The sequence below is a fragment of the Odocoileus virginianus genome, chromosome 13, assembly GCF_023699985.2.
Source record: "Odocoileus virginianus isolate 20LAN1187 ecotype Illinois chromosome 13, Ovbor_1.2, whole genome shotgun sequence".
NCBI lineage: Eukaryota > Metazoa > Chordata > Mammalia > Artiodactyla > Cervidae > Odocoileus > Odocoileus virginianus.
This window is the reverse complement of record NC_069686.1, coordinates 28,436,831-28,460,029: the sequence shown is the minus strand read 5'-3', so window position 1 is coordinate 28,460,029 and position 23,199 is coordinate 28,436,831. Positions and strand designations below refer to the sequence as shown.

The 23,199-nt window shown below is 34.4% G+C and overlaps 1 protein-coding gene across 9 annotated transcripts in view; it reads right to left on the bottom strand.

Annotated features, from left to right (window-relative positions):
• The window catches only part of BAZ2B (bromodomain adjacent to zinc finger domain 2B), a 407,867-nt gene that overhangs the window by 117,365 nt on the left and 267,303 nt on the right, over positions 1-23,199 (bottom strand). For 7 of the 9 annotated variants that reach the window (XM_020880363.2, XM_020880367.2, XM_020880357.2 and 4 more), the window contains 5 exons: positions 16,601-16,789; positions 12,270-12,437; positions 11,163-11,356; positions 1,179-1,379; positions 468-863 (listed from right to left, as the gene is read on the bottom strand). In XM_020880363.2, coding sequence (XP_020736022.2) covers positions 468-863; positions 1,179-1,379; positions 11,163-11,356; positions 12,270-12,437; positions 16,601-16,789 — 1,148 coding nt within the window. The remainder of the gene's footprint in view (positions 1-467; positions 864-1,178; positions 1,380-11,162; positions 11,357-12,269; positions 12,438-16,600; positions 16,790-23,199) is intronic. The other 2 variants (XM_020880369.2, XM_020880366.2) reach the window with 2 other exon arrangements.

Below are 23,199 nucleotides of genomic sequence, written 5' to 3'. Positions count from 1 at the left end.
AATTTACTCAAGATATTTTGTGTTTTGTATAATTCATTAAGAATGGTAGAGGAAAACAATTCTTAGGATTTTTTTGCTTAAAATTGATAAATTATAGAACTATAGAGGTAAATTATTCAAGAGTTCATTTCTTTAAAAAAGAATATACTAATATTAGAAAAAAAAGAAATTGATTCTAAACAAAAGTAACTGTGGAGTGTCCAGTGTAAATATATTTATCTCTTACTGCTAAATTATTAAGCCTAGGAAAAATGACAAGATTGCATTTACAAAAGTATGTTAAACAGGTGTGTAGGTAAATATAAAATCACAGAAATTTAGTTTTCTGGTGTGAATATTCTATTCCTGGTGACTAAGAAAGTATAAATTTAAGAGTAGAATTCAGTTTAAACTTAAACATTGTAAGACTATATAATAGCTCTTTGTCTAATAATAAAATTCTTTTATATAAATTATTTTCAACTCACCCGTTTGGAACGCAATTCACTGGTCAAAGAACTAGATTCTTCAGAGGTATTTTTATTCCCTGCTTTAAGTACATCAGGAGAAGGAACTATGAGTTTCGTGTAAGTTTCCTTTTTGGCTTGATTTACCAAAGATAAAGGTTTCACATTGGACACCAATCCCGTAGACTGTATTACACTTGTGTGTTTGTTCACAGATTCCTCCTTTGCCTGAGAGCTTTGGAAAATAAATGGAAGCTGCTGTGACAAAACCTGAGGCTGCTTCTGCTGGGATTGGAATGATGAGTGAGTCTGGGATTCAGACACAAGAGGTAATGGCTGGTGAATTCTTTTTTCCTGGGCTTTTTCAGTTGCTTTCTGTCCTTCTGCTTTTGGGTCTGAAACACCATGTAATAGCACCTGTAGATACAAATTAAAAGGCAACTTCTTAACATCTGTTAAAACAAAGAACATCAAGCAGTAAATCATGGGGGAGAAAAAGGGCACCTTAAAAAAGTGTTTCTAATGTTTGATAAATATATAAAGTTCACTGAAAACTTCACAAAATGTCCCTTTAAAAATGTTTCTCTATCTCCTTTTCATTCTGTGCAAAAGGAAGAACTAAAGGCAATAATAAACTTTAAACTATATAGACTTTGAGACTTAAGATGAGCCAGTTAATTCCTAAATATGAATAATGTGCAGATACCACCCAATGAAACAATTTATACCTACCTGGTTGTTACTTTTCTGCTGTGCTTCAGTCTCTGAATCAGAATCATCATCTTCACTTTCTTCAATACTTTGATCTTCTTCTTCATCTTCCTCTAGGTCATCTGAATCACTACTACTAATGCCTTCACTTGACGTGTCTGATGATGTGCCTGAATCACTATCACTGTTGCTAGAACTTTCCATAGCTTTCTTCCTTGGCTTCTGGATAAAGATAAGATTTTTTAATAAGATTTTTCTTTTTGGAAAAAATTCAAGTTTCAGTAAGAGGTATGCTCTTTTAATTCTTAAATGATATTTTCAATCTCAAAGTATCATTTTAGAAAAAAGTAAAAAGCCACATGTTTCAAAAGTAATTATTAAAAAAACTGATCACATTAACTTATCTGACAGGAATCTCCAGTAAAAAAGTATGATATCTGTCATGTATAGAATATTGAAAACAGTATACAATGTAGTATGTATATGTGTAATAAATATATACATATGTATACTCTCAAATGACTGCCATGCTTCAAAATGTATGACAGATTAAAAAAGCAATTTACAGAAAGATCATTCCAGTTATGAAAAAGAAAACAACAGTTCCAGATATGCACATTGAATTCTACATTTAGCTTTAATCTTTCTTTGTGTAGACAGTGAATCAGTAGCCAAACACACCTTTCTAGGTGCTGGACTACAATAAAGTCTATGATAGAGTCTCTGCCTTCTGAAAACTTACATTCCAGTGGTGGTGGTGGTGGTGGTGGTGGTGGTGGTGATAGACTAGACAGATGATTATTTTAAAAGCAAATAATTCCATACAGCAAAAAGTATTGTAGAGAAGATAAAACAGGCAGAAAAAGGCTTAAAGAGCGGCTTTAGTTAAGTGTCAAGGAATTTCAGTTTTGTATATTTCCACATCAGAAAAGACATGAAAATATGATAAAGAGAGAGATTAATTTTTGGAACATTTAAGACCCTACAGGACAAAGAAAATTCAAAGTTGAAAAGGGACCTGAGGTCATATAAAAGGAAAGTTTTGTGTTTAAAGGACAGACAATGGTAGTGGATAAAAAGAGGAAAAATAACGAGATAAACTGTAACTAAATAACTATACAATAATGAAAAAGTTAAAATTCTGCCAATAGGAAGACTAAAAGGGATAAATGTCAAAACAACAAAGCAACAAGACTGCCTACAAAGTTATTTCAGAACATTTCTATAGTGTTTGCTGGTAGATAAAATAGAGAAAAATCAGCAACGAATTCCAAAAGCAACAAATTACACAAGTTATGGCTTTAGAAGAAATGAAGCCTTTCATAACTATGGGGTTTGGGAATAAAAGATAATAATACACCTCTACAAGAGGAGGCCAGGTTTTGAAGCCATAGTTTCAGATGGCAAACATATACTTTCCTTTGTGTCTTCTGAAACTTTATTTAAATCATATAAACTACATGTGTGAAGACAGTCACTCCTGTTATATTCTGCTTGCCATGATACTGTGTTAACTGCTCCAAAGTAGCACAGACATACTCTTCAATAAGCTAATAGTCTCATCATTCCCTGAGCTCTTTCCCTTACAGTAAAGCAGAAAGGGATTTGAAATAAGGGAAATCACAGGATGAGAAAGACCAAAGCAGAGATTAAAGGGAAATAATACTAATAGAGTAATATTAAGCCTACCATTTTGGGGGCAGAGAAACAATTCTTTCTTTGCAACCAAAATCTGTTTTGAGTCTCTAAGTATGTATGGGCTTCCTAGGTGGTGCAGAGGTAAAGAATCCTCCTAACAATGCAGGAGACTTGGGTTTGATCCCTGGATTAGGAAGATCCCCTGGAGTAGGAAATTCCATGGACAGAAGAGTTTGGTGGGCTGCAGTCCACAGCACTGCAAAGAGTCAGACACGACTGAGTACATAGGCACACACGCATAGCAAGACTATGAAAACTGTAAGGAACCTAAACTGAAGTTACCACTCTCAGTTTTAGAAGAAACCAAGGAAGGAAGGGAATAAGGGAGCTACCCTGATTCGGCAGGAAAAAAAAAAAAAAGAAACAACAACAACTCCCATTTCATTGTCCAAGCAATCTGTGTAGTTTTCATCTACAGTTGTTATGACAGATGGTCTTACACTCCTCGAGAGTGGGTCGAGAGGTGAGAGTTCTAAAGCTTCAGGGACATAAAATATTCACTTGTAGAACTTGCTGTAGCCAGCAGATTCCTGGATCCCAATTCTAAACAAGGCATAGGGATCTGCATTAACAAGCACTTAATATGATTCTGATGCAGGTGGTCTTTGCAGAGCATACTCTGACAGTATGCAAAGAGTCTGTTTTATAACAAATTTAGTCACTGCATTAAAAAGAAAAAGTAGGTGTGAGTAGACAAGTCCATGTATTAGGGAAAGATAGAAAACTGAGTTTCAATATCACCAATTTCATCTCCTTAGTCCCTATTAATGTGTATGTGGGGGGGGGAGTGGTTCTTTTGAATTTTTTACAATTAGGTAGTATGTCTTTTTTCTGTCATTTAAATATTTTAAAAATGAGTCTTCTTAGATTCATAAAAAATAATCAAAGGAGATTTCACTAATTACCCCCTTTCCCCCCTACAGCGGCTTAGCAGCAGCAGCAGCAGCCCCCTACCCATTCTAGGAAAGCTTTTCAGAACTCTCTCCTTGAACTTTCATTTCCCTGGGTATTTATTTCTTTCAATAGCAAAACAAATACACATTCAAGACTATTCTGTACCAGGCAGAGTTGGTCTAGTGTCTGGGGATACAAGGGTGTGACATACAGATAGCAACTCTGCTGTCATGGGAACAGGGAGAAGGGAATTAACAAACAATGTAAGTAAGGGTTTTTAGTGATAAATACCACGGCTAAAACAAGATAATTGGATAGACAGTATGTGCTGGGGGTGGGATGAAGATGTAGATGTAATTGTCAGGTAAGATTCTTTTCAGTTGAGACCTAAATGGACAGCAAGAGCCCATCCTAGAAAGATACAAGAGACTTTCAAGATGAGAAACAGCAAAGGGAAAAGGCATGAGCTGAAAGCAAGTTTGACATGTTCAAAGAATGGAAAAGTTAGCCAGACCTGCTAGAGCACAGAAACTTCTCTCTTCCTAGGAGAGAATCATAGGAAATAAGGCTTGATTGACTGGCAGGGATCAGACCACGCAGGGTCTTAGAGGCCATGGCAAAGATTTTATTCTGAGTAAGAGAGAAAACTATTACAGAGAGTGACAACATGATATTTAAAGTGATAAAAAAATCACTTGTGTTTTTATAAGACTGTTATGGTTGCTGTGGTAACAATAACTTGTATGGCAACAAGAGTGGAACTTAATCCTGAATTGTCTTATTTATTTTTTTCTCAATAGGCTTTATGTTTGTATATTTTAGTCTCTATTGACTTACTTTGTTAAATTTAAAATACCTGTATTTATTCTGAAAATACATGTAGGGAATTAGACTTAATGATTTCAAGTGAGCATCACTGATATAAGTAACCCTGCCTTCTAGGAGGAATTATCAAAATTAGCTGAACACTTTTCAAACTTCACATGAAAAGAGCTGATGAAGTAGTTCTTTTTTTAAGTTATTAAAACTGAAAATACGGGGTAAAAAAGTATAGGATTTTCTTTTTTAGTTTCAGCTCCCTTCATCTTCATTATACTTGAACAACCCACCAACACAGATTCATTCCAGACCATGTATTATTGATATCTAGAAGTACCCTTCTGAAATGTTAAGTTCTAGTACCCCTCACACTGACAGTCAGTCTCTCTAGTGACACTCCTATGTAGACATGAACAGACACCCCTATGCTCAGTTGCTCTTTGCAACCTATGGGACTGTAGCCCACAAGTCTTCTCTGTCCATAGAATTTTCCAGGCAAGAATACTGGAGTGGGTTGTCATTTCCTACTCCAAGACACCCCTATGGTACCCAGAATTTCTTTCCTTATATCATTAAATAGGTACCTCTGTAAGTCGTTAATATCTGCTCCTGGAAATATTTTCCACTTTTCCTTCACTTATTTTGTTTAGGAATGTCAATGTGCTGTGCTTAGTCGCTCAGTCATGTCCGCCTCTTAGAGATCCCGTGGATAGTAGCCCGCCAGGCTCCTCTGTCCAATAGGGGTTCCTCAGGCAAGAATACTAGAGTGGGTTGCCATGCCCTCCTCCAGGGGATCTTCCTGACTCAGGGAACGAACCCAGGTTTCCCACATTGCAGGCAGATTCTTTACCATCAGAGACACCAGGGAAGCCCTAGGAATGTCATTACAGATTCCTCACTAGAACGAAGGACAGAATCTGTTTCATATCCATTCCTCCAGTCTTGCCTTGCACATTGTGCAGGCACTAGATATATTACATGCTCTGAATGTGGTGTGTCAGAAGCTTCTCAATCCCCTCATATTATAGCTGAGATAATAGAGAAAGTGATGTTACAGGATCACAAACTTTTTTTTAATTAATTAATTTTTTATTGAAGGATAATTGCTTTACAGAATTCTGCTGTTTTCTGTCAAACCTCAACATAAATCAGCCATAGGTATTCATATATCCCCTCCCTTTTGAAACCCCCCCCAATCCCACTCTTCTAGGTTGATACAGAGCCCCTGTTTGAGTTCCCTGAGCCATACAGCAAATTCCCCTTGGCTCTCTATTTTACACATGGTGATGAGAGTTTCCATGTTACTCTTTCCATACATCTCACCCTCCCCTCTTCTTCCCCCATGTCCATAAGTCTATTCCCTATGTCTGTTTCTCCACTGTTGCCCTGTAAATAAATTCTTCAGTACCATTTTTCTAGATTCTATATATATTTGTTAGAATACAGTATTTATCTTTCTCTTTCTGACTCACTTCACTCTGTATAATAGGATCACAAACTTTTGACTCGCTGCCCTCAGAAATGTCAGGACCTGAGAATGGTTTTTATTAAATGTAGACAAAAAGGCAATGTTCTAGTTATTATTTGTCTTTCCAAAATGTTTGTAGTTGATACTAGGGCTTGAACTCAGAATAAACCAAGACTTCTCACTCAAGAAGAAATTACAAATGGAAGCAGTTCAAAAACACTTATACAGGTGCACTTACTAGAAATTCAGGATATAATGTGTTGGTTCACATAGCTGGAGGTCTCTCAGCTTACTTAGTAGGGTGAATGAAATCTGGACACAGTGGTAGACTTTATTTAGTATAGCTGAAGTGTCACAACTTCCCTAGGACAATGTGGAAGAGGAAATCCAAAGACTTATAGTGCCTAGAATGCTGGAGAGAATTTACTATGTGCAATCTGTACAATATCACCCTATTCCTGATACTGCTTCTATAGCAAACAAGTTTAGTCAGGAGGTCCAAGCAGGAGTATTTGTTGGAAAGGATATTGCCCACTGGATGGCAGAGAAATTCACGAAGCATCACAGATCAACGTTGGCACACAGGAAATACCACCTGCTGGAGTGCCAGAAAAACTTGCTAGGGATCTACGAGTGGGGTGCAGAAAAATTAGCTAGAAAACTAACCACAGGCATGCTATCAAAACTCACTAATAAGCTGCCTGCTGGGAAGTCAGTGAAATTCACTAAATGGTGTGCACTACTGGGTTTATTGAACACAAGTGGCAGGACAGCTGCCAGCTGGCGAGGAAGCTATTCACTGGCAGCTACAGCATAAGACCAAGAAGAGAATACCTGAACCAAGAAGAGAAGCCCTTTTCCTCTTCCAGTGTTTCTCCAGGACCCTCTATTTGCAAGGTCTAATATTGTGCCAACTGGCAAAGGAGAATTCAGAGCTGAGAAGCATTAAATTGCTAACCTGCACAGTTGGGGTTATGATGAAATAAAATTGACCATGAGATAGTAACTGCTAAAATTGAATACTGGGTACACAAATAATTATATTATTCTGTCTATGCATTTTGAAAATTTCCATAATAAATAGTTTCTTGTTTTGGTTTTCCGAAAGCATGGGCGGTGGAGTCAACCTACCTGACTTCATATCCTAACCACTTAATGGCCAACTACTTGAGGTCTCTTTTTCTCGATTTATAATAATAGCACCTACCTCATTAGGGGTATAGGGAGGGCTGAAATCGATATGATATGCCAAGCAATTACAGCAGAACTGGTATACGTTAACTTCCCAATAAACCTTATCTATGAGGTCGCCTTTAACCCCACCACAGAGCTGCCAGAACTCACATAGGGCTGGGGAGTCAGACTCTTGGAGGGCACAGAGCCTTGTGCAAACCAAGACCCGGGAGAAAGGAGCAGTGACCCCAAGAGAGACTGACCCAGATTTGGCCGTGAGGTCCCGGTGTCTCCAGCAGAGTCATGGGTCAGCAGTGGCCTGCTGCAGGGTTGGGGGGCAGTGAGTGGAGCAGTGCATGCGTGGAACCTTTTGAAGGTCACCATTATCTTTACCTCCACTAAAGTTTGTCCCCAGGTAAACAACAGGGAGGGAACACAGCCCCACCCATCAACAGAAAATTGGATTAAAGATTTACTGAGCATGGCCCTGTCCATCAGAACAAGACCCAGTTTCCCCCTCAGTCAGTCTCTCCCATCAGGAAGCTTCCACAAGCCTCTTATCTTTATCCATCAGAGGGCAGACAGACTGAAAACCACAATCTCAGAAAACTAACCGATCTGAACGCAGCCTTATCTAACTCATTCAAGCTATGAGCCATGCCGTGTAGGGCCACCCAAGACGGATGGGTCATGGTGGAGAATTCCAACAAAACGTGGTCCACTGGAGAAGAGAATGGCAAACCACTTCAGCATTCTTGCCTTGAGAACCCCATGAACAGTATGAAAAGGCAAAAAGATAGGACACTAAAAGATGAACTGCCCAGGTCGGTAGGTGCCCAATATGCTACTGGAGATCAGTGGAGAACTAACTCCAGAAAGAATGAAGAGATGAGCCAAAGCAAAAACCACACCCAGTTGTGGATGTGACTGGTGATGGAAGTAAAGTCTGATGCTGTGAAGAGCAATATTGCACAGGAACCTGGAATGTTAGGTCCATGAATCAAGGTAAATTGGAAGTGGTCAAACAGGAGATGGCAAGGATGAAAATGGACATTTTAGGAAACAGTGAACTAAAATGGACTGGAATGGGTGAATAGATGACCATTCTATCTACTACTGTGGGCAAGAATCCCTTAGAAGAAATGGAGTAGCCCCCATAGTCAACAAAAGAGTCCAAAATGCAGTACTTGGATTTAATCTCAAAAATGACAGAATGACCTCTGTTTCCAAGGCAAATCATTCAATATCACAGTAATCCAAGTCTATGCCCCAACCAAAAATGCTAAAGAAGCTGAAGGTGAACAGTTCTATGAAGACCAACAAAACCTTCTAGGACTAACACCCCAAAAAGATGTCCTTTTCATTATAGGGGACTAGAATGACAAAGTAGGTAGTCAAGAAATACCAGAAGTAATAGGCAAATTTGGCTGTGGAGTACAGAATGAAGCAGGGCAAAGGCTAATGGAGTTTTGCCAACAGAATGCATTAGTCATAGCAAACACCCTCTTCCAACTACACAAGAGAAGACTCTACACATGGACATCACCAGATGGTCAAAACCGAAATTACATTGATTATATTCTTTGCAGCCAAAGATGGAGAAGCCTCATACAGTCAGTAAAAACAAGACTGGGGGCTGACTGTGGCTCAGACCATGAACTGCTTATTGCTAAATTTAGACTTAAATTGAAGAAGCAGGGAAAACCACTAGACCATTCAGGTATGACCTAAATCAAATCCCATATGATTATACAGTGGAAGTGACAAATAGATTCAAGGGATTAGATCTGATAGACAGAGTGGCTGAAGAACTATGGACAGAGGTTCGTGATACTGTACAGAAGACAGGGATCAAGACCATCCCCAAGAAAAAGAAATGCAAAAAGGCAAAATGGATGTCTGAGGATGCCTTACAAATAGCTGACAAAAGAAGAGAAGCTTAAGGCAAAGGAGAAAAGGAAAGATATACCTATTTGAATGCAGAGTTCCAAAGAATAGCAAGGAGAGATAAGAAAGCCTTCCTCAGTGGTCAATGCAAAGAAATAGGGAAAACAATAGAATGGGAAAGACTAGAGATCTCTTGAAGAAAATCGGAGATAACAAGGGACATTTCATGCAAAGATGGGCACAATAAAGGACAGAAATGGCATGGACCTAACAGAAGTAGAATTAAGAAGAGGTGGCAAGAATACACAGAAGAACTATACAAAAAAGATCTTCATGACGCAGATAATCACAATGGTGTGATCACTCACCTAGAGCCAGACATCCTGGAATGCGAATGCAAAGTCAAGTTGGCCTGAAGAGCATCACTACAAAGCTAGTGGAGGTGATGGAATTCCAGTTGAGCTATTTAAAATCCTAAAAGTTGATGCTGTGAAAGTCGTATACTCAATATGCCAACAAATTTGGAAAACTCAGCAGTGATCACAGGACTGGAAAAGCTCAGTTTTCATTCTAATCCCAAAGAAAGGCAATGCCAAAGAATGCTCAAACTACCACACAATTGCACTCATTTCACACGCTAGCAAAGTAATGCTCCAAATGCTCCAAGTCAGACCTCAACAGTACATGAACTGTGAACTTCCACATGTTCAAGATGGATTTAGAAATGGCAGAGGAACCAGAGATCAAATGCCAACATCCGCTGGATCATCGAAAAAGCAAGAAAGTTCCAGAAAAACTTCTACTTTATTGACTATGCCAAAGCCTTTGACTGTGTGGCTCACAACAAACTATGGAAAATTCTTAAAGAGATGGGAATACCAGACCACCTGACATACCTCTTAAAAAAATCTGTATGCAGGTCAGGAAAGAACAGTTAGAACTGGACATGGAACAACGGACTGGTTTGAAATCAGGAAAGGAGTACGTCAAGGCTGTATATTGTCACCCTGCTTATTTAACTTACATGCAGAATACATCATGAGAAATGCTGGGCTGGATGAAGCACAAGCTGGAATCAAGATTGCTGGGAGAAATATCAATAACCTCAGACATGAAGATGACACCACATTTATGGCAGAAAGCAAAGAAGAACTTAAGAGCCTTTGATCAAAGTCAAAGAGGAGAGTCAAAACGTTGGCTTAAAACTCAACATCCAGAAAACTAAGATCATGGCATCTGGTCCCATCACTTCATGGCAAATAGATGGGTAAACAGTGGAAGCAGTGGCAAACTTTATTTTCTTGGGCTCCCAAATCACTGCAGATGGTGACTGCAGCCATGAGTTGAAAAGATGTTTGCTCTTTGGAAGAAAAGTTATGACCAACCTAGAGAGCACTTTAAAAAGCAAAGACATTACTTTGCCAGCAAAGGTCTGTCTAGTCAAAGGTATGGTTTTTCCAGTAGTCATCTATGGATGTGAGAGTTGGACTATAAAGAAAGCTGAGTGCTGAAGAATTGATGCTTTTGAACCGCGGTTTCGGAGAAGACTCTTGAGAGTCCCTTGGACTGCAAGGAGATCAGTCCTGAATGTTCATTGGAAGGACTGATGCTGAAGCTGAAACTCCAATACTTTGGCCTCCTGATGCAAAGAGCTGACTCATTTGAAAAGACCCTGACGCTGGGAAAGATTGAAGGCAGGAGGAGAGGGGATGACAGAGGATAAGATGGTTGGATGGCATCACTGACTCAGTGGACATGAGTTTGAGTAAACTCTGAGAGTTGGTGATGGACAGGGAGTCTTGGCGTGCTGCAGTCCATGGGGTTCCAAAGAGTCGGATACGAGTGAGTGACTGAACTGAACTGAATGATGACTGTTTGTGTTATGGATACTGGTGCTGATATTTTTCATTTTTTAGATGTTTAATACTAAAACTACTCAATAAAAATAAATATGTGTAAAAACAGGGTTTGGTAAATCATGAAAAATTATTCCATAGATTCAGGTGCTTTGACCTTTAGAATACTTATGTAGATCTGTTATATTTGTCCTCTGAAGGTTAACTTACCTTATCTTTGATTTTGTCAGCTCTAGCATCCAAAGGCTGGGTTTTGTTTTGTTCCTGATTACATTTTCTATTTCCTCCACCTGAGCTTATAGTTTTAGTTTGTCCCACAGAACTTGAAGCAGGAGTGGACAGTACAGATGTGTTGATACCAGATACAGATGATGTACTGTTTCCATTTATTGATCCATTTACACCTTGAAAGTTAAAATAAATATGTTTATACAAGAGAATGTTATTCAGCATAAAAAGGAATGAAATAATGGCATATGCTACAATGGGGATGACTTAAAAACATTATGAAAAGTGAAATAAGCCAGACACAAACTGTATGATTCCATCTATATGAGATATTCACAACAGGTACATATATAGAGAAAAAGGGCAAGTTAGTGGTTGCCAGAGACTGAGAGAGGAAATAATAGGGAGAAACTGGTATGAAGTTTCCTTTTGGGGTGATGAAAATGTGTTGAAACTAGATAGAGGTAGCTGTTGCACAACACTATTAGTGCTTTAAATGTCACTGAATTGTTCTGATTAAAATGGTGAATTTTACATTTATGTGAATTTTACTTCAATTAAAAAAACTTTAGAAAAGTAATTAAATGCAACTATTCCCTCTTTCAGGGCAAACTCCCAAACATCTACTTAAGTGAAAAGAAAGATAATAACAAACCATCAAAAATGGTATTATAGTTTGCAAATGTATTCTAAAAACAGTTATCAACTATGAAATATTAATGAAAATGTAAAAGAAAAAAGGTGTGCTAACATAAATTTAATGCTTAATTACAGAAGAAGTAATATATTTTATTGAGCAACATAAGGGAGGTAATGAGATACAGAGGAAAAGCAGTGGAGCTGGGAGTTAAAACCTGGGTTAAATTCTGCTATGCAATGTCAACACGTAAACAGTACTTTCTTGAGTAATTTATTTAATCTTGGCTGCAAAATATGAACAGTTTCAATCTCGCAGAGTTATTATAAAGATTAAGCAAGAAAATGTGAAAGTGTCTAGCACAATGCTTTATAACTGTTTCTAAATCTGAACTCTACTGAAAATGGTTGCTGAAATGAAGGATAATACTTCACTCAAGTTAACATGGATACCTTTTTCAGGACCATTTCGATTACTTTTTCCAGAAGTTCTTGAATGGAATGAAGAAGAATCATGATTCTGGGCTGGAGGAGCAAACAGTGGTGGAATTCCCAGTAATGGTGGAAAGAAGGTTGCCCCTGCACGTGTATGAACATCTGTTGTTCGCCACCATTCTGCACCTCAAAGCCAAACACCAAACAAGCAAAAATATTTGGGTTAACTTTCTAGTTAATTTAACAGTGCTTTTTATATTTTATTACTGAAAAAAAGTTTCAGGGTTTATCTTGGAACAGAATTGCTGAATTACTCATAGTTCTGATCATCTTTCTAATTATAGGATAACTGATTAGAAGTTATACATTCATAATTCTGCTCGTTAAGACATTATCCAAGGTTCTTCACTTAGCAGCTTCTATTAATTCAAGTTTATGAAGAGCAAGGGTAGTCTATAGTTTTTAAAATAAAATGGGAACATTGAAATTAATATTAAAGAACTATTTAACTCTTTGATGACTTACATCATAATTTTTCTAAATTAGCAAAGAAAGACTATTTAAGATTATTTTAATCTATTTTAAAACCTTAGAATGTAAGGCAACCATCTACAATCTATGTTAAGAATTTCCTTAAATTACATACAACAAAAATCTGGCTTTCATAAATCTAATGGTTTAAATAATAATATAAACACCACTGTAATTCAGCATATCTTGAATACATTTATGGAAGAAAATGTCTATATCTTTTGTTTTTGGTCTAAAAAATGAAAAGTGCTTCAAGAATTTCCAAAAACAAGTTGCCACATCAAACTATAAAAGACTTACATAAAGTTTTTTTCCTTAAAGTTAATTGTAAAAGCCTGAATTTTATTTATACTTCCTCTTACAAATTATAAATAATAATGTATTATCATTGAATGCAATTTAGCTATTCAAACAGTGGCTTTTAGTTAAAACTGCTATAAAATGAGGAAAGCCACATTTTATAGAATATTTAGGGAAGGGTTAAGATTAAGAAGAAATCTGAAATAAATCAAAGGACAGTCTTATATTGCCCCATCTAAAATCTTGCAAAGAATACTTTCCAAATGGCTAACCAGCTAGATTACCAAGTCAGTTACTACCTTTCAGGCTGATCTTCCAAGAGATATGGTACATTTTTCATAGACTTGATAATCACAAAAAATTAGAGGAAAAATCCCAATAATAAAGTATGGGAAAATTCAACATGGTCAATGTATTGTATTATATGATCTTGAAAGCTTTTCTAAGAACATCTCTTCATTAAAACAAGATGTAAAGTTATGTGCACCTTCATTATCTAAAGACAAAAGTCTAGCTTAAAAGAAAGTGAAATGTTCATGGTAACTGACATTCTGAAATGTCTAAAAAACAGTATAAGCAGAAAACTGCAAGAGCTATTCTATTGCACTGCAGGAAGTTGCTGCTAGTGAAATGACACCAATGTATACTCAGCAGTGCCTGAATGATGGGAACTGAACCAAGAATAATTATACAAAACTATCAATCATTTATCTACTGTTAAGATGAAAGAACTGTATTTAGATAGAAAGAAAAATTATGTTTTTGGGGCTTGTATCAGCACAGCTGGAATCTATTGCTATTTATAGGTTTGAAAACTTGGTTCTATTTAGCTGATAAAAAAGGAAATACCAGCTTCCTGAAATATTCATATTACTTAAAATAGAGTCTATAATTAAAGCAATATAGTTGAAGGTTCAGACTTTGTAAACAACCAAGAAATTGGTAAGGTAATCAAAGTATAAGACTCAAATATTTTAGACATAATCACTGTCAGAAAAAAAACATAAAAATGTACTTTAGAATGTCAATGATAAATAAGCACACAACAGAAATTAGAAAAAAAAAACACAACTGGAAAATGTACATTATAAATTCAAGTAAATAAGATCAAATAAAAAGATGAAAATGGTAGCACTTCTGAAAACAAGCTTCACAAATGTCTAATATTTCATGGGAAATAACATAATTTTTGTTAAGTATGAACTTATTTCTTTTCCAAATTAAGAAAAAAAACTTAGTCGCAAACTACCATGTTGATAAATGAAATTTACAAAATAAGGATTACATAAACCAGAACATGATGAATTTCTAAATGTATTCAAAGGCAGTAACTGCATGGTAACAACATTAATCATATTCCATTGAAAGAGTCTGTTATTTCAGAGGATATACTGAAACCCAATTTGAACCTAGAAGACAGCAGAATTTAAAAATCTCCCTGATTTGATAGAGCCAAATACTTCACAAAAATTTATAGTAATATAAAAATATAATGACTAAAATTATAAATATTTTAAAAGAACTTCTGAAGAAATACTATTTCAATATAAAATGGAAATAAGTTTATTATACTAATATCCATTAAGTAATTTTCATGTTGATTTAGTCACTTGAAATGCAGACTAGTTTAGAAGTGCATAATATTTAAAAATAAACTATTCCTGATTTAAAATTCCTAATAATTTCTTCTTTTTGTGTTTTTATTAGGTGATTTAAAAATTTTGGCACTTTGGTTACCCTTTTAAATAAAGCCAATTATAGGCAATTTAAGTTATATAAGACATACAACTTAAACAAATGAGTGTTCTAAAACAAAGCATATTCTCTTGGCAAAAAAGTATGCTTATACAGCCATACTGTTATTTGCCACTAAAGACTCTGTCTTGTAATTTTCTATTTATCCATCTTCTAAAAACTATAAGAAACATAACATAGACTATGTTAGTGTACTCCTAAGTGCTTAGCCTAGTGCATAGAACAGTTAGATGCTCAAAGAAGTTTGTATAATAAATGGATAAATGAATAGCTTATATAGATTCAGGAAGCTATAAAATTTTTCCATACAGTGAAAATACCAACATTACTGAAGTTGAGATGAGTAATTCTTTACAACTGTTAACCATGTTTTCAGTACAGAAGATAATTGATTTTAATAATTCAATAATTACATTGTGGTTTAGAAATGCTCAAAAGCAATTAATACTATATATATCAAATTATATCAAATATAAGAAATTGTGTTAAAACAATTTTTAAAATTTAAGATACTAGCAACTATATTACTATTACCTATTTTAATTTTTTATTTAGCAACCTATATTTCAGCTAATATCTACTGAATACTCACTCATCTTGCTAAGCAACCATGCTCAGAACTGCCTAAAATAAATTTCTATTAGTATTTTTAAAGCAAATGTCAAGACTTAGTTTGACTTTTAACTTTCTAGACACATTGTTTCTTCTCTCCATCCCCTTTCTGAATTAAAGAAATAATATGACTCAAAAAATGAGTCATATTAAATATATATTTAACCATCTTTCCATCAAACAAGATACTTGATTCCTTTTAAAGAAACTCTTAACAAGAGAAAGAATCATGATGTAACAATTATGTACTAATTATGTACTGATTGCATTCAGCACTGGACATGGATTATCTCTTTTAATCTTCACAAGAACCCTAAGAGGTAGATACTATTATTATTATTATCATCCTCATTATTCACATGAGAAACCTGAGGCTGAGAGGTCAGATTACTTGTTCAATCAAGGTCACACAGCTTAACAGGCCTGATTTAAATTCAGATCTACTTGTCTCTGAATTATGCTCTAATAGTAACACTAAATCATGTAACCTTAACTAAAATTTATTAAGATAAAATTAATCACTGGAAACACATTAAAGCTTAGACTTTCAAAATAGTATAATGAGAAATTATAGCATGTTTGTCTAAGTTAAGCTTTAATTGGTATCTTACTGAACTCCTGAATCCTCTAATCTGGGATAATTCTGGTCTCCCTCCCATGTAAGTGGTGCAAATCTATGGCTGTTCGAGTAAAACATGAAAAAAATAGAAATTTAAGAGCCAAGCTCATCTTACTTACAAACGCAGAGAAATGAGAACTCAAAATAAAAGTGTATTTATTCATTACAGGAACTGGACTTTAGTTTTTCACTGAAAGTTAAATAATTTTTTTAAAAAACCAAGTAAAAAGAAAAATTAATCAAATTTTATACTTCTAATACATATACTTTTCTACTTCAATAAAAAGCATGATAAAATTGGCTTAATCATTCACTTTTGCAACAGATGCCTTTTTTTCTAGCTTAGCATTTGAATAAAACACAGTGTGTTTTATTATTTTGCATATGATAAAAATGATTGTGCTAATTCTTGCACATGAACTTTAATATACCAGGCATAAGACTATTCTTTTTGCTCAGTTTAATAAACAGTTAACTGCTTGCACATTTCCAAGCTTTCTTCCTTTCCTTGAACACTGTAATAGATGTTTACCTGGAAAAGATGCTAGTTGGGGATGGGCGGCTAAGGCTGTGGGTGTACCAAGTGTCCCCAAACCACCAAATTCTGAATGCCCTGAGCTGGCTGAATGTAGACCAAAGACTGGGTGGCTGACCATTGGGAAGGCACTCGACACTGTGGACAGGTTAAACGGTTGATCCCCAGCTGCTCTGAATAAATGTCCTGGGAGGGAAAAAAACACACTTAAAGTTGTATTATAAAAACAGATGAGATTTATCTGATTTCAGCATTCATAGTGTGTTAAAATTTATAGTTTATCTATTAAGTTTCTAATATACCTTTTTTCTTTTGCATTTCTGTTCTTCAAACCCTGCAGAATAAGATGTTTCTAGAAACACGAATATACTCTAAAAATAAGTCAAATGAATAATTTTATTTATAATTTGAGATTGAGAGTGATGCTTTAAGTAAGTAATTTTCATAAATTATAAAGTTTGACCTGCAAAAGTGAGGCAAACTTTCTGCCAATACATGTACATTAATATTTTATCAGGAACTTTTACTTATAAGAAGGAAGATAAAAAAACATCCTATTAATACAAAGTTGAAAATTAATAAAATAAATCCAGAATCCGTCACAAAGTCATTACTCAAATTGTCATATACTCTAGGCAAAGAGTTCCTAGTTTCCACGTGCTAGAATTGAAGCTATGGTCTCTATCCAACATCTTTAGGTAAGGAGAGTTGATGCCAAAAAGGATTATATTTCTAGCCTGATAAAGCAATACATCCAAGAACATAAGTATTTAATAAATAAACTTACTAATTTATTTCTAAATGCATTCGAGGGTAGTGATCAATACAAAAATCATTTTTAAACACTGTGGTAGTAAGTTCATATTCAATTCAAATGTGATTTTTTTCAATCTCTACCTTTACTCTAAAGAGAATCTGGTACTGTCATAACCCGAGGTTGCAGCGTTAAACAATCAAAAACACAATGTATTTTTCATTTTTTGCAGGGATTTGGCAGAAGATTTGTTAATACTTGGAAATCTTCTTTTTACTTCCAGGAAATAATTAAGTTTCCTGATTTGATAGTATGAAAGCAGAATATAAAACTCACACTCTAGGTTACCATAATTTACTGTGTGAAAACTATTATGCTCTGTGTCAAAAAAAATATAAGGCTTCCTTATCAACCTATTTACATCAGACCTGGCTATGCATTGCACTATAGTTTGATTAAAATATGTTTGAAGTAAATTAAAAAACGCAACTTAAAAATAAGTATACTTTTCATTATCATTTAGTTATCAACAAAATCTCTCCTCTTTGCTTTTTTACTGTCTGAAAACTAAGAGGAAATCATCAAAGAGATCAGAGTGTACTATCATTGACTGATATAAGCCCTAAATTCTTCACTGAAATAACACTATATTTTCATTGAAGTAGTAAGATTTAAATAGATGATTATATCAAGTGTACCTTACATCAATCAGCCTTCAAGGTAAAAAGTTTTGATTGAAAGTTGAGGTCCCACTATTACAAAGCAGTTAGTAGATCTTATAGGGAAGATACTCAGTCTTTACAAGCAAGGCCCACAAATAAAACTGTGAGGGAGGAGGGCAGGGAAGGACACAAATTTGGATATATTTTCTTAGTCAGTCAATCTTAGTTTTTGTTTATCAAAGCCTAAACAGAAAATCTGTGAATTTGGTACTTTTTATGTAATCAGAATTCTAGACTGCCATTAGCACTAAAATTAAGCCAAAACAAAACAGAGTCTGCTACTAGAAAAAAGGGAAATTATTCAAGTATCACTACTTTTAAGAGTATTGCTATGGCATCACAAAGATTATGTAAATTTTGGGGTGGGTGGGCAACAGAATTCTCAAAGACCCAGCTAATTCCTCTAAAAAAAATGAGCCTATATATAATATTAAGAACCATTATTTATTTTCACATGTGATTGCCTATAAAATCCCTGATTCTCACTAATCAATTCAACTTCTGAAATCACATGTCCTTAATCAACTGCTTATTTATAAGCATACTGTGGTCAGTTACATTTTCCTCTATATTAGTTTTCTTGATAAATAAGATGAACTGAACATTCAGTTTGTAGATTTTAGAATCATTTTTAACTTGTATTTTACAAAATAATAATTCTTAAATTGTTTTGTCAATTATATATATGTATTAATAGCAGTGATTTAATACAAAAAGTTTTGTGAGGTAAACTCAAAACTATACAATATATTATAAAAACTCAGAACAGATTGAAATTATAAAGGAGCAGAAACTGATAGAAATATTTCTACAATAGAAGTTAATCGTTAGCAGGCAGATTCTTAGATGTATAGTCAGAACGTTAATTTTCTTATTGTGAAGAAATAAATGAGCTTAAACCTTGGAGTCTCATGAACCAAAAATATGAGTAATACAGTTGTCACTCTTGAAGCAATAATTAAGAATCAATTTTACACAGTTTGATAATAAAAAGGTTCTTTTTTTAAAAAATGTATTTAGTTTTTAATTGAAGGTTAACTGCTTTACAGAATTGTGCTGGTTTCTGTCAAATATCATGAATCATTCTTTTTTTAACTCTAAAAAGTGTGAATGCTAGAAAGAGCTGAATATAAGATTCCAAAAAAATAGGAGCTTTACTCACTGTAGATTCAAATGGGAAAAAAAGTAGTTTGTACACAGAGTTATATCTATGCTTGATAAAATTATGAAGAGGCTACCTTACTCTATTTTCTTATTCTTTTTTAGAAAACTCCTGGTAAACATAATTAAAGCATAGAAAGTATTCACATGACAATGGAATCTATAGGACCTACTTATTCCTTGTTGATAAGGTTCACTTTTGAATATAGTGAAGATCAGGCCCACATTATACTGATTATAGTGATACTATGCATTATTAAGAACACACATTAGAGACTTTCTTTGCTATACATGGATAAAGTTATACCACTGAAGGGAAATAATTTCACACTACATTTAATAATCTTTACTAAAATTTGCCTATATAGCAATATAGAAGTTAGTGATAAGAAAAAGTATATATTTCTCATTAAATGGCTTTGTAATTATATATATATTAATAATTTAAATATAATTTTTCCACACTTTTTATAAAAACAGCTACTAATTCCATGTAAAAACCTTCCAGAATTATTCTGTTCCTTATTCAAAAGTTTCTAGTAATTCAGACATTTCATGAACATATTTAAGTTCACGAACATACTTAAGTTCATATTAAGTATAGGTGCTATGCTTAGTAGTTAGCATACAGGATAAATAAGACATAATCCTGAGCCTTAAGGAACTCAATGATTTGAACATAATTTAGGTAGTGCAAGACTTCTTCACACCACAATGTATAAAACAAGTTAGTTAACATTATAATATTATGGACTGGTATTGTCACATACAGAAATCAGTAACAGATCCCAAATACCTAAACAATATCTTGTACAGAGTAGATATGTAATAGGTATCTGCTGAATGAATTGATTTATTACTCATTAATAACAGAAGGTGCACACGCATGGGACTAATTCCAAAGACTAGGAAGCCGTCTTGAATTTTCATTTAAACTTGCAAGGATCCTTCTTACTAGTTTCCTTTTGTCTTACACTTAAGCAGCCTCGAGTCCTAATTTTTTTTAATTACCACTTGGCCTTTTACTTATCCTTGATTTGATTTAGGCCACATGCTGGATTCTATCACACAAAACTCTTACCACTCCAAGATCTTAAACTCTTAAATTTTACTAACCACGGTTTCCACATTTCCATGTCACATCTCTCAGCATGCCTTTTGGCCTCTCTCAGCCTTCTATCACTTGACCCCATCTATCTCCTTCCCTCTCAATCCCACCTCACCATCACTCCTCATTTACCTTGAAAGAAAATTCTTATACTTGTATGTCTACTTCCTCTTCAGTTCTCAGAATCTTTAATACCTTGCCAAGTCTAAGTCTTCCTTCCATTTTGTCTGTAAAGGAACTTAAGTTTTCCTAACTACTAGATTCCAATAATCTTTGCTCTTCTCATTCTTAACCTGACTCTCTAAATCTGGCATATGATTGCCTCTTCCTTATTAAAACCCATTTTCACCCTTAAGATCCAGGTCATGGAACTATTTTGATATTCTTAACTCTGTTTTTCAATAGTACGACTGTGTGCCTTATTGGATTTTGTTTTGTAAATATAAATAAGATTCCTAAAGATTTTGTCCAACCATCTCCTTCTTCCACTTTTATGCTTTCTTTCTCAGTCATTTCACGTACTTCCATTATTTTAACTATCACTTCTATACACATGAATTCTAAACTAGGATTTTAGTTCCTTGAGAGCAAAAACTGATTCTCAATCATCTCAATAATCTGCAATACTTGGCATCCTCTGAAATACAAGTACTTAATAAATGTTTTCCATTATTATATTTTTGGTCACATTATTTCTATAAACCCTCCATGCTTATACAACATGCTCTTTGACTTCTTTTGCCTTTAATAATCTTAACTATCCTTTCATAATAATTTCAAGATAATATATTCCAAGAAGTATCCCTGAATCTCCCAGATAGATACGTTTTGGACCCTCTTTGAACATTCATGATTATTCACAATCTTTTATCATACCATCGCTAGGGTATAAGGTTATAAAGGAATGAGCCATTTCTTAATCTTTTTTACTCTCTACAAAACACTGCAGAAAACAAACTGCTAACAGTTGCAGGGACAATACTTTATAATACCTGCTGTGGATAACTCTAAAAATGGTAGTTTTCAATTCTCTGTTTCTCTCTTCCTTTAAAAAGCTAGAATAACCAGAAGTCATTCTTTAAGAGATAAAAATATACCTCACTTTCCCCCTCTGTTTCAATTATAAAAAGCATTCACAATGTTATTAAAAGCTCTTTGGGTACTTAGAAGCTGATTTAATGACTCTATGCTGTGGCTTTAATCTTCTTATACAGCAGGGGGTGCTGTTTAGATTACACCCTTGGTTTCATTGTCAGGTTTCATAGCTCAGTTGGTAAAGAAGCTGCCTGCAATGCAGGAGATCCCTGTTCAATTCCTGGGTAGGGAAGATCCTCTGGAGAAGGGATAGGCTACCCACTCCAGTATTCTGGCCTGGGGAATTCTATGGACTATACAGTCCACGGGGTCACAGAGTCGGATGATTTTCACTTTCGCTTTTTCATTGTCAGGACAATGTCCTTAACCTTCTCCAACTGTCTTGAAACACCAAGCTATTGTTCACAAGATTTCTAATCATAGACTGGAGAAGGCTAAGTGAACTCTATAACTACATGTTTTAAAAAGTATATTCTGTATTAATAAAAAAAAAACAGAGCATCTTCCAATAGAAAGAAAATTCAACACAAGTCAAACTGACTCTTTTAAATTTATGAGTACAAAATAAATAGAATGCTTTACTTTTGGAGAAGTAATTTTTCTACATTAATAAATACATTAATAAATACAAAATAAATAATAATCAGAAGATCCTCCCAAATAAAAACCTGGCATGATTACTCAAAAAAAAAAAATCTCAAATTTTGCTCAGAGAACACAATTGAAAACTGATAAATTACATCATAAAATGAAAATAGTTTTAGAAGACCATAATTATTCTTTTTTACAGATATTAACATTCAAGCATAGTTTCACTATTATGACTGCAACTTTTTTTGGTTTCCATTTTACCTGATAAGTAAAAATGTGAACTTACTGCATAATGAGAATTAAATACAGCTCTAATGCCTAAATTGTTTACATTATAGTAAGCTGACTACTTTTTAGAACAGTTTTACAGATTTTACTAGCCAATCTATCTGTAAGTGATTAAAGCAGTTACAGAAATGCCAGTGTCTCAGGAACAGTGCATGTTAACTGCAAGTGCCTTTATTAATATCAAATGAACTTCACATAACAATGCAATAAGGGCTTTTCCCCCAACAGGAACAAAATTACATAAATACCATACTAATGTCTTAAACCTATACTATGAGTGGACAAAATGTCCAACCAATCAGGAAAAGTTTAAATAACAAATTAAAACAAAACAATTATAAGGATTAAAAGTATGCTTAAAGTATCTAATCTTTTTTAAAAAAACAAGGAGACCATTTATTATGACAGAATTCCACATATGCTGCTTTTTGTGTGATACAAATATCTTTGTCATTGCTACACAAACTTGTTGCAACATGTATTCTCTTATCTCTAGTTCTTTAAACTGTTAGCACAATTTACAGCATTGCAAAATCAGTGTCTAGTATGCAACCTTCAAAATATGTTTAGTCGTCAAAAATGGTAGCACAAATAAAGGTTACAAGAGTACTTAAACACTAGTAATTGAATGCAATAAAGTGAAATTACTGTAAATTAAATAAATGCTCAAATTATTTGCCCACATATTAAAATTACTAAACATATTAATGTTTTAAATATTCTGAAACTCACAGTGTACAAATTCTGCTAACTTGAACTTCGATTAAAGAACAAACAGAAAGAATTTTATAGTTAATGGTGACAAGACATTTCCCCACAAATAATTTTCATTTTATTCCTTTATTCTTACAACTTTTCAGTAGTTAACCTTTATAAT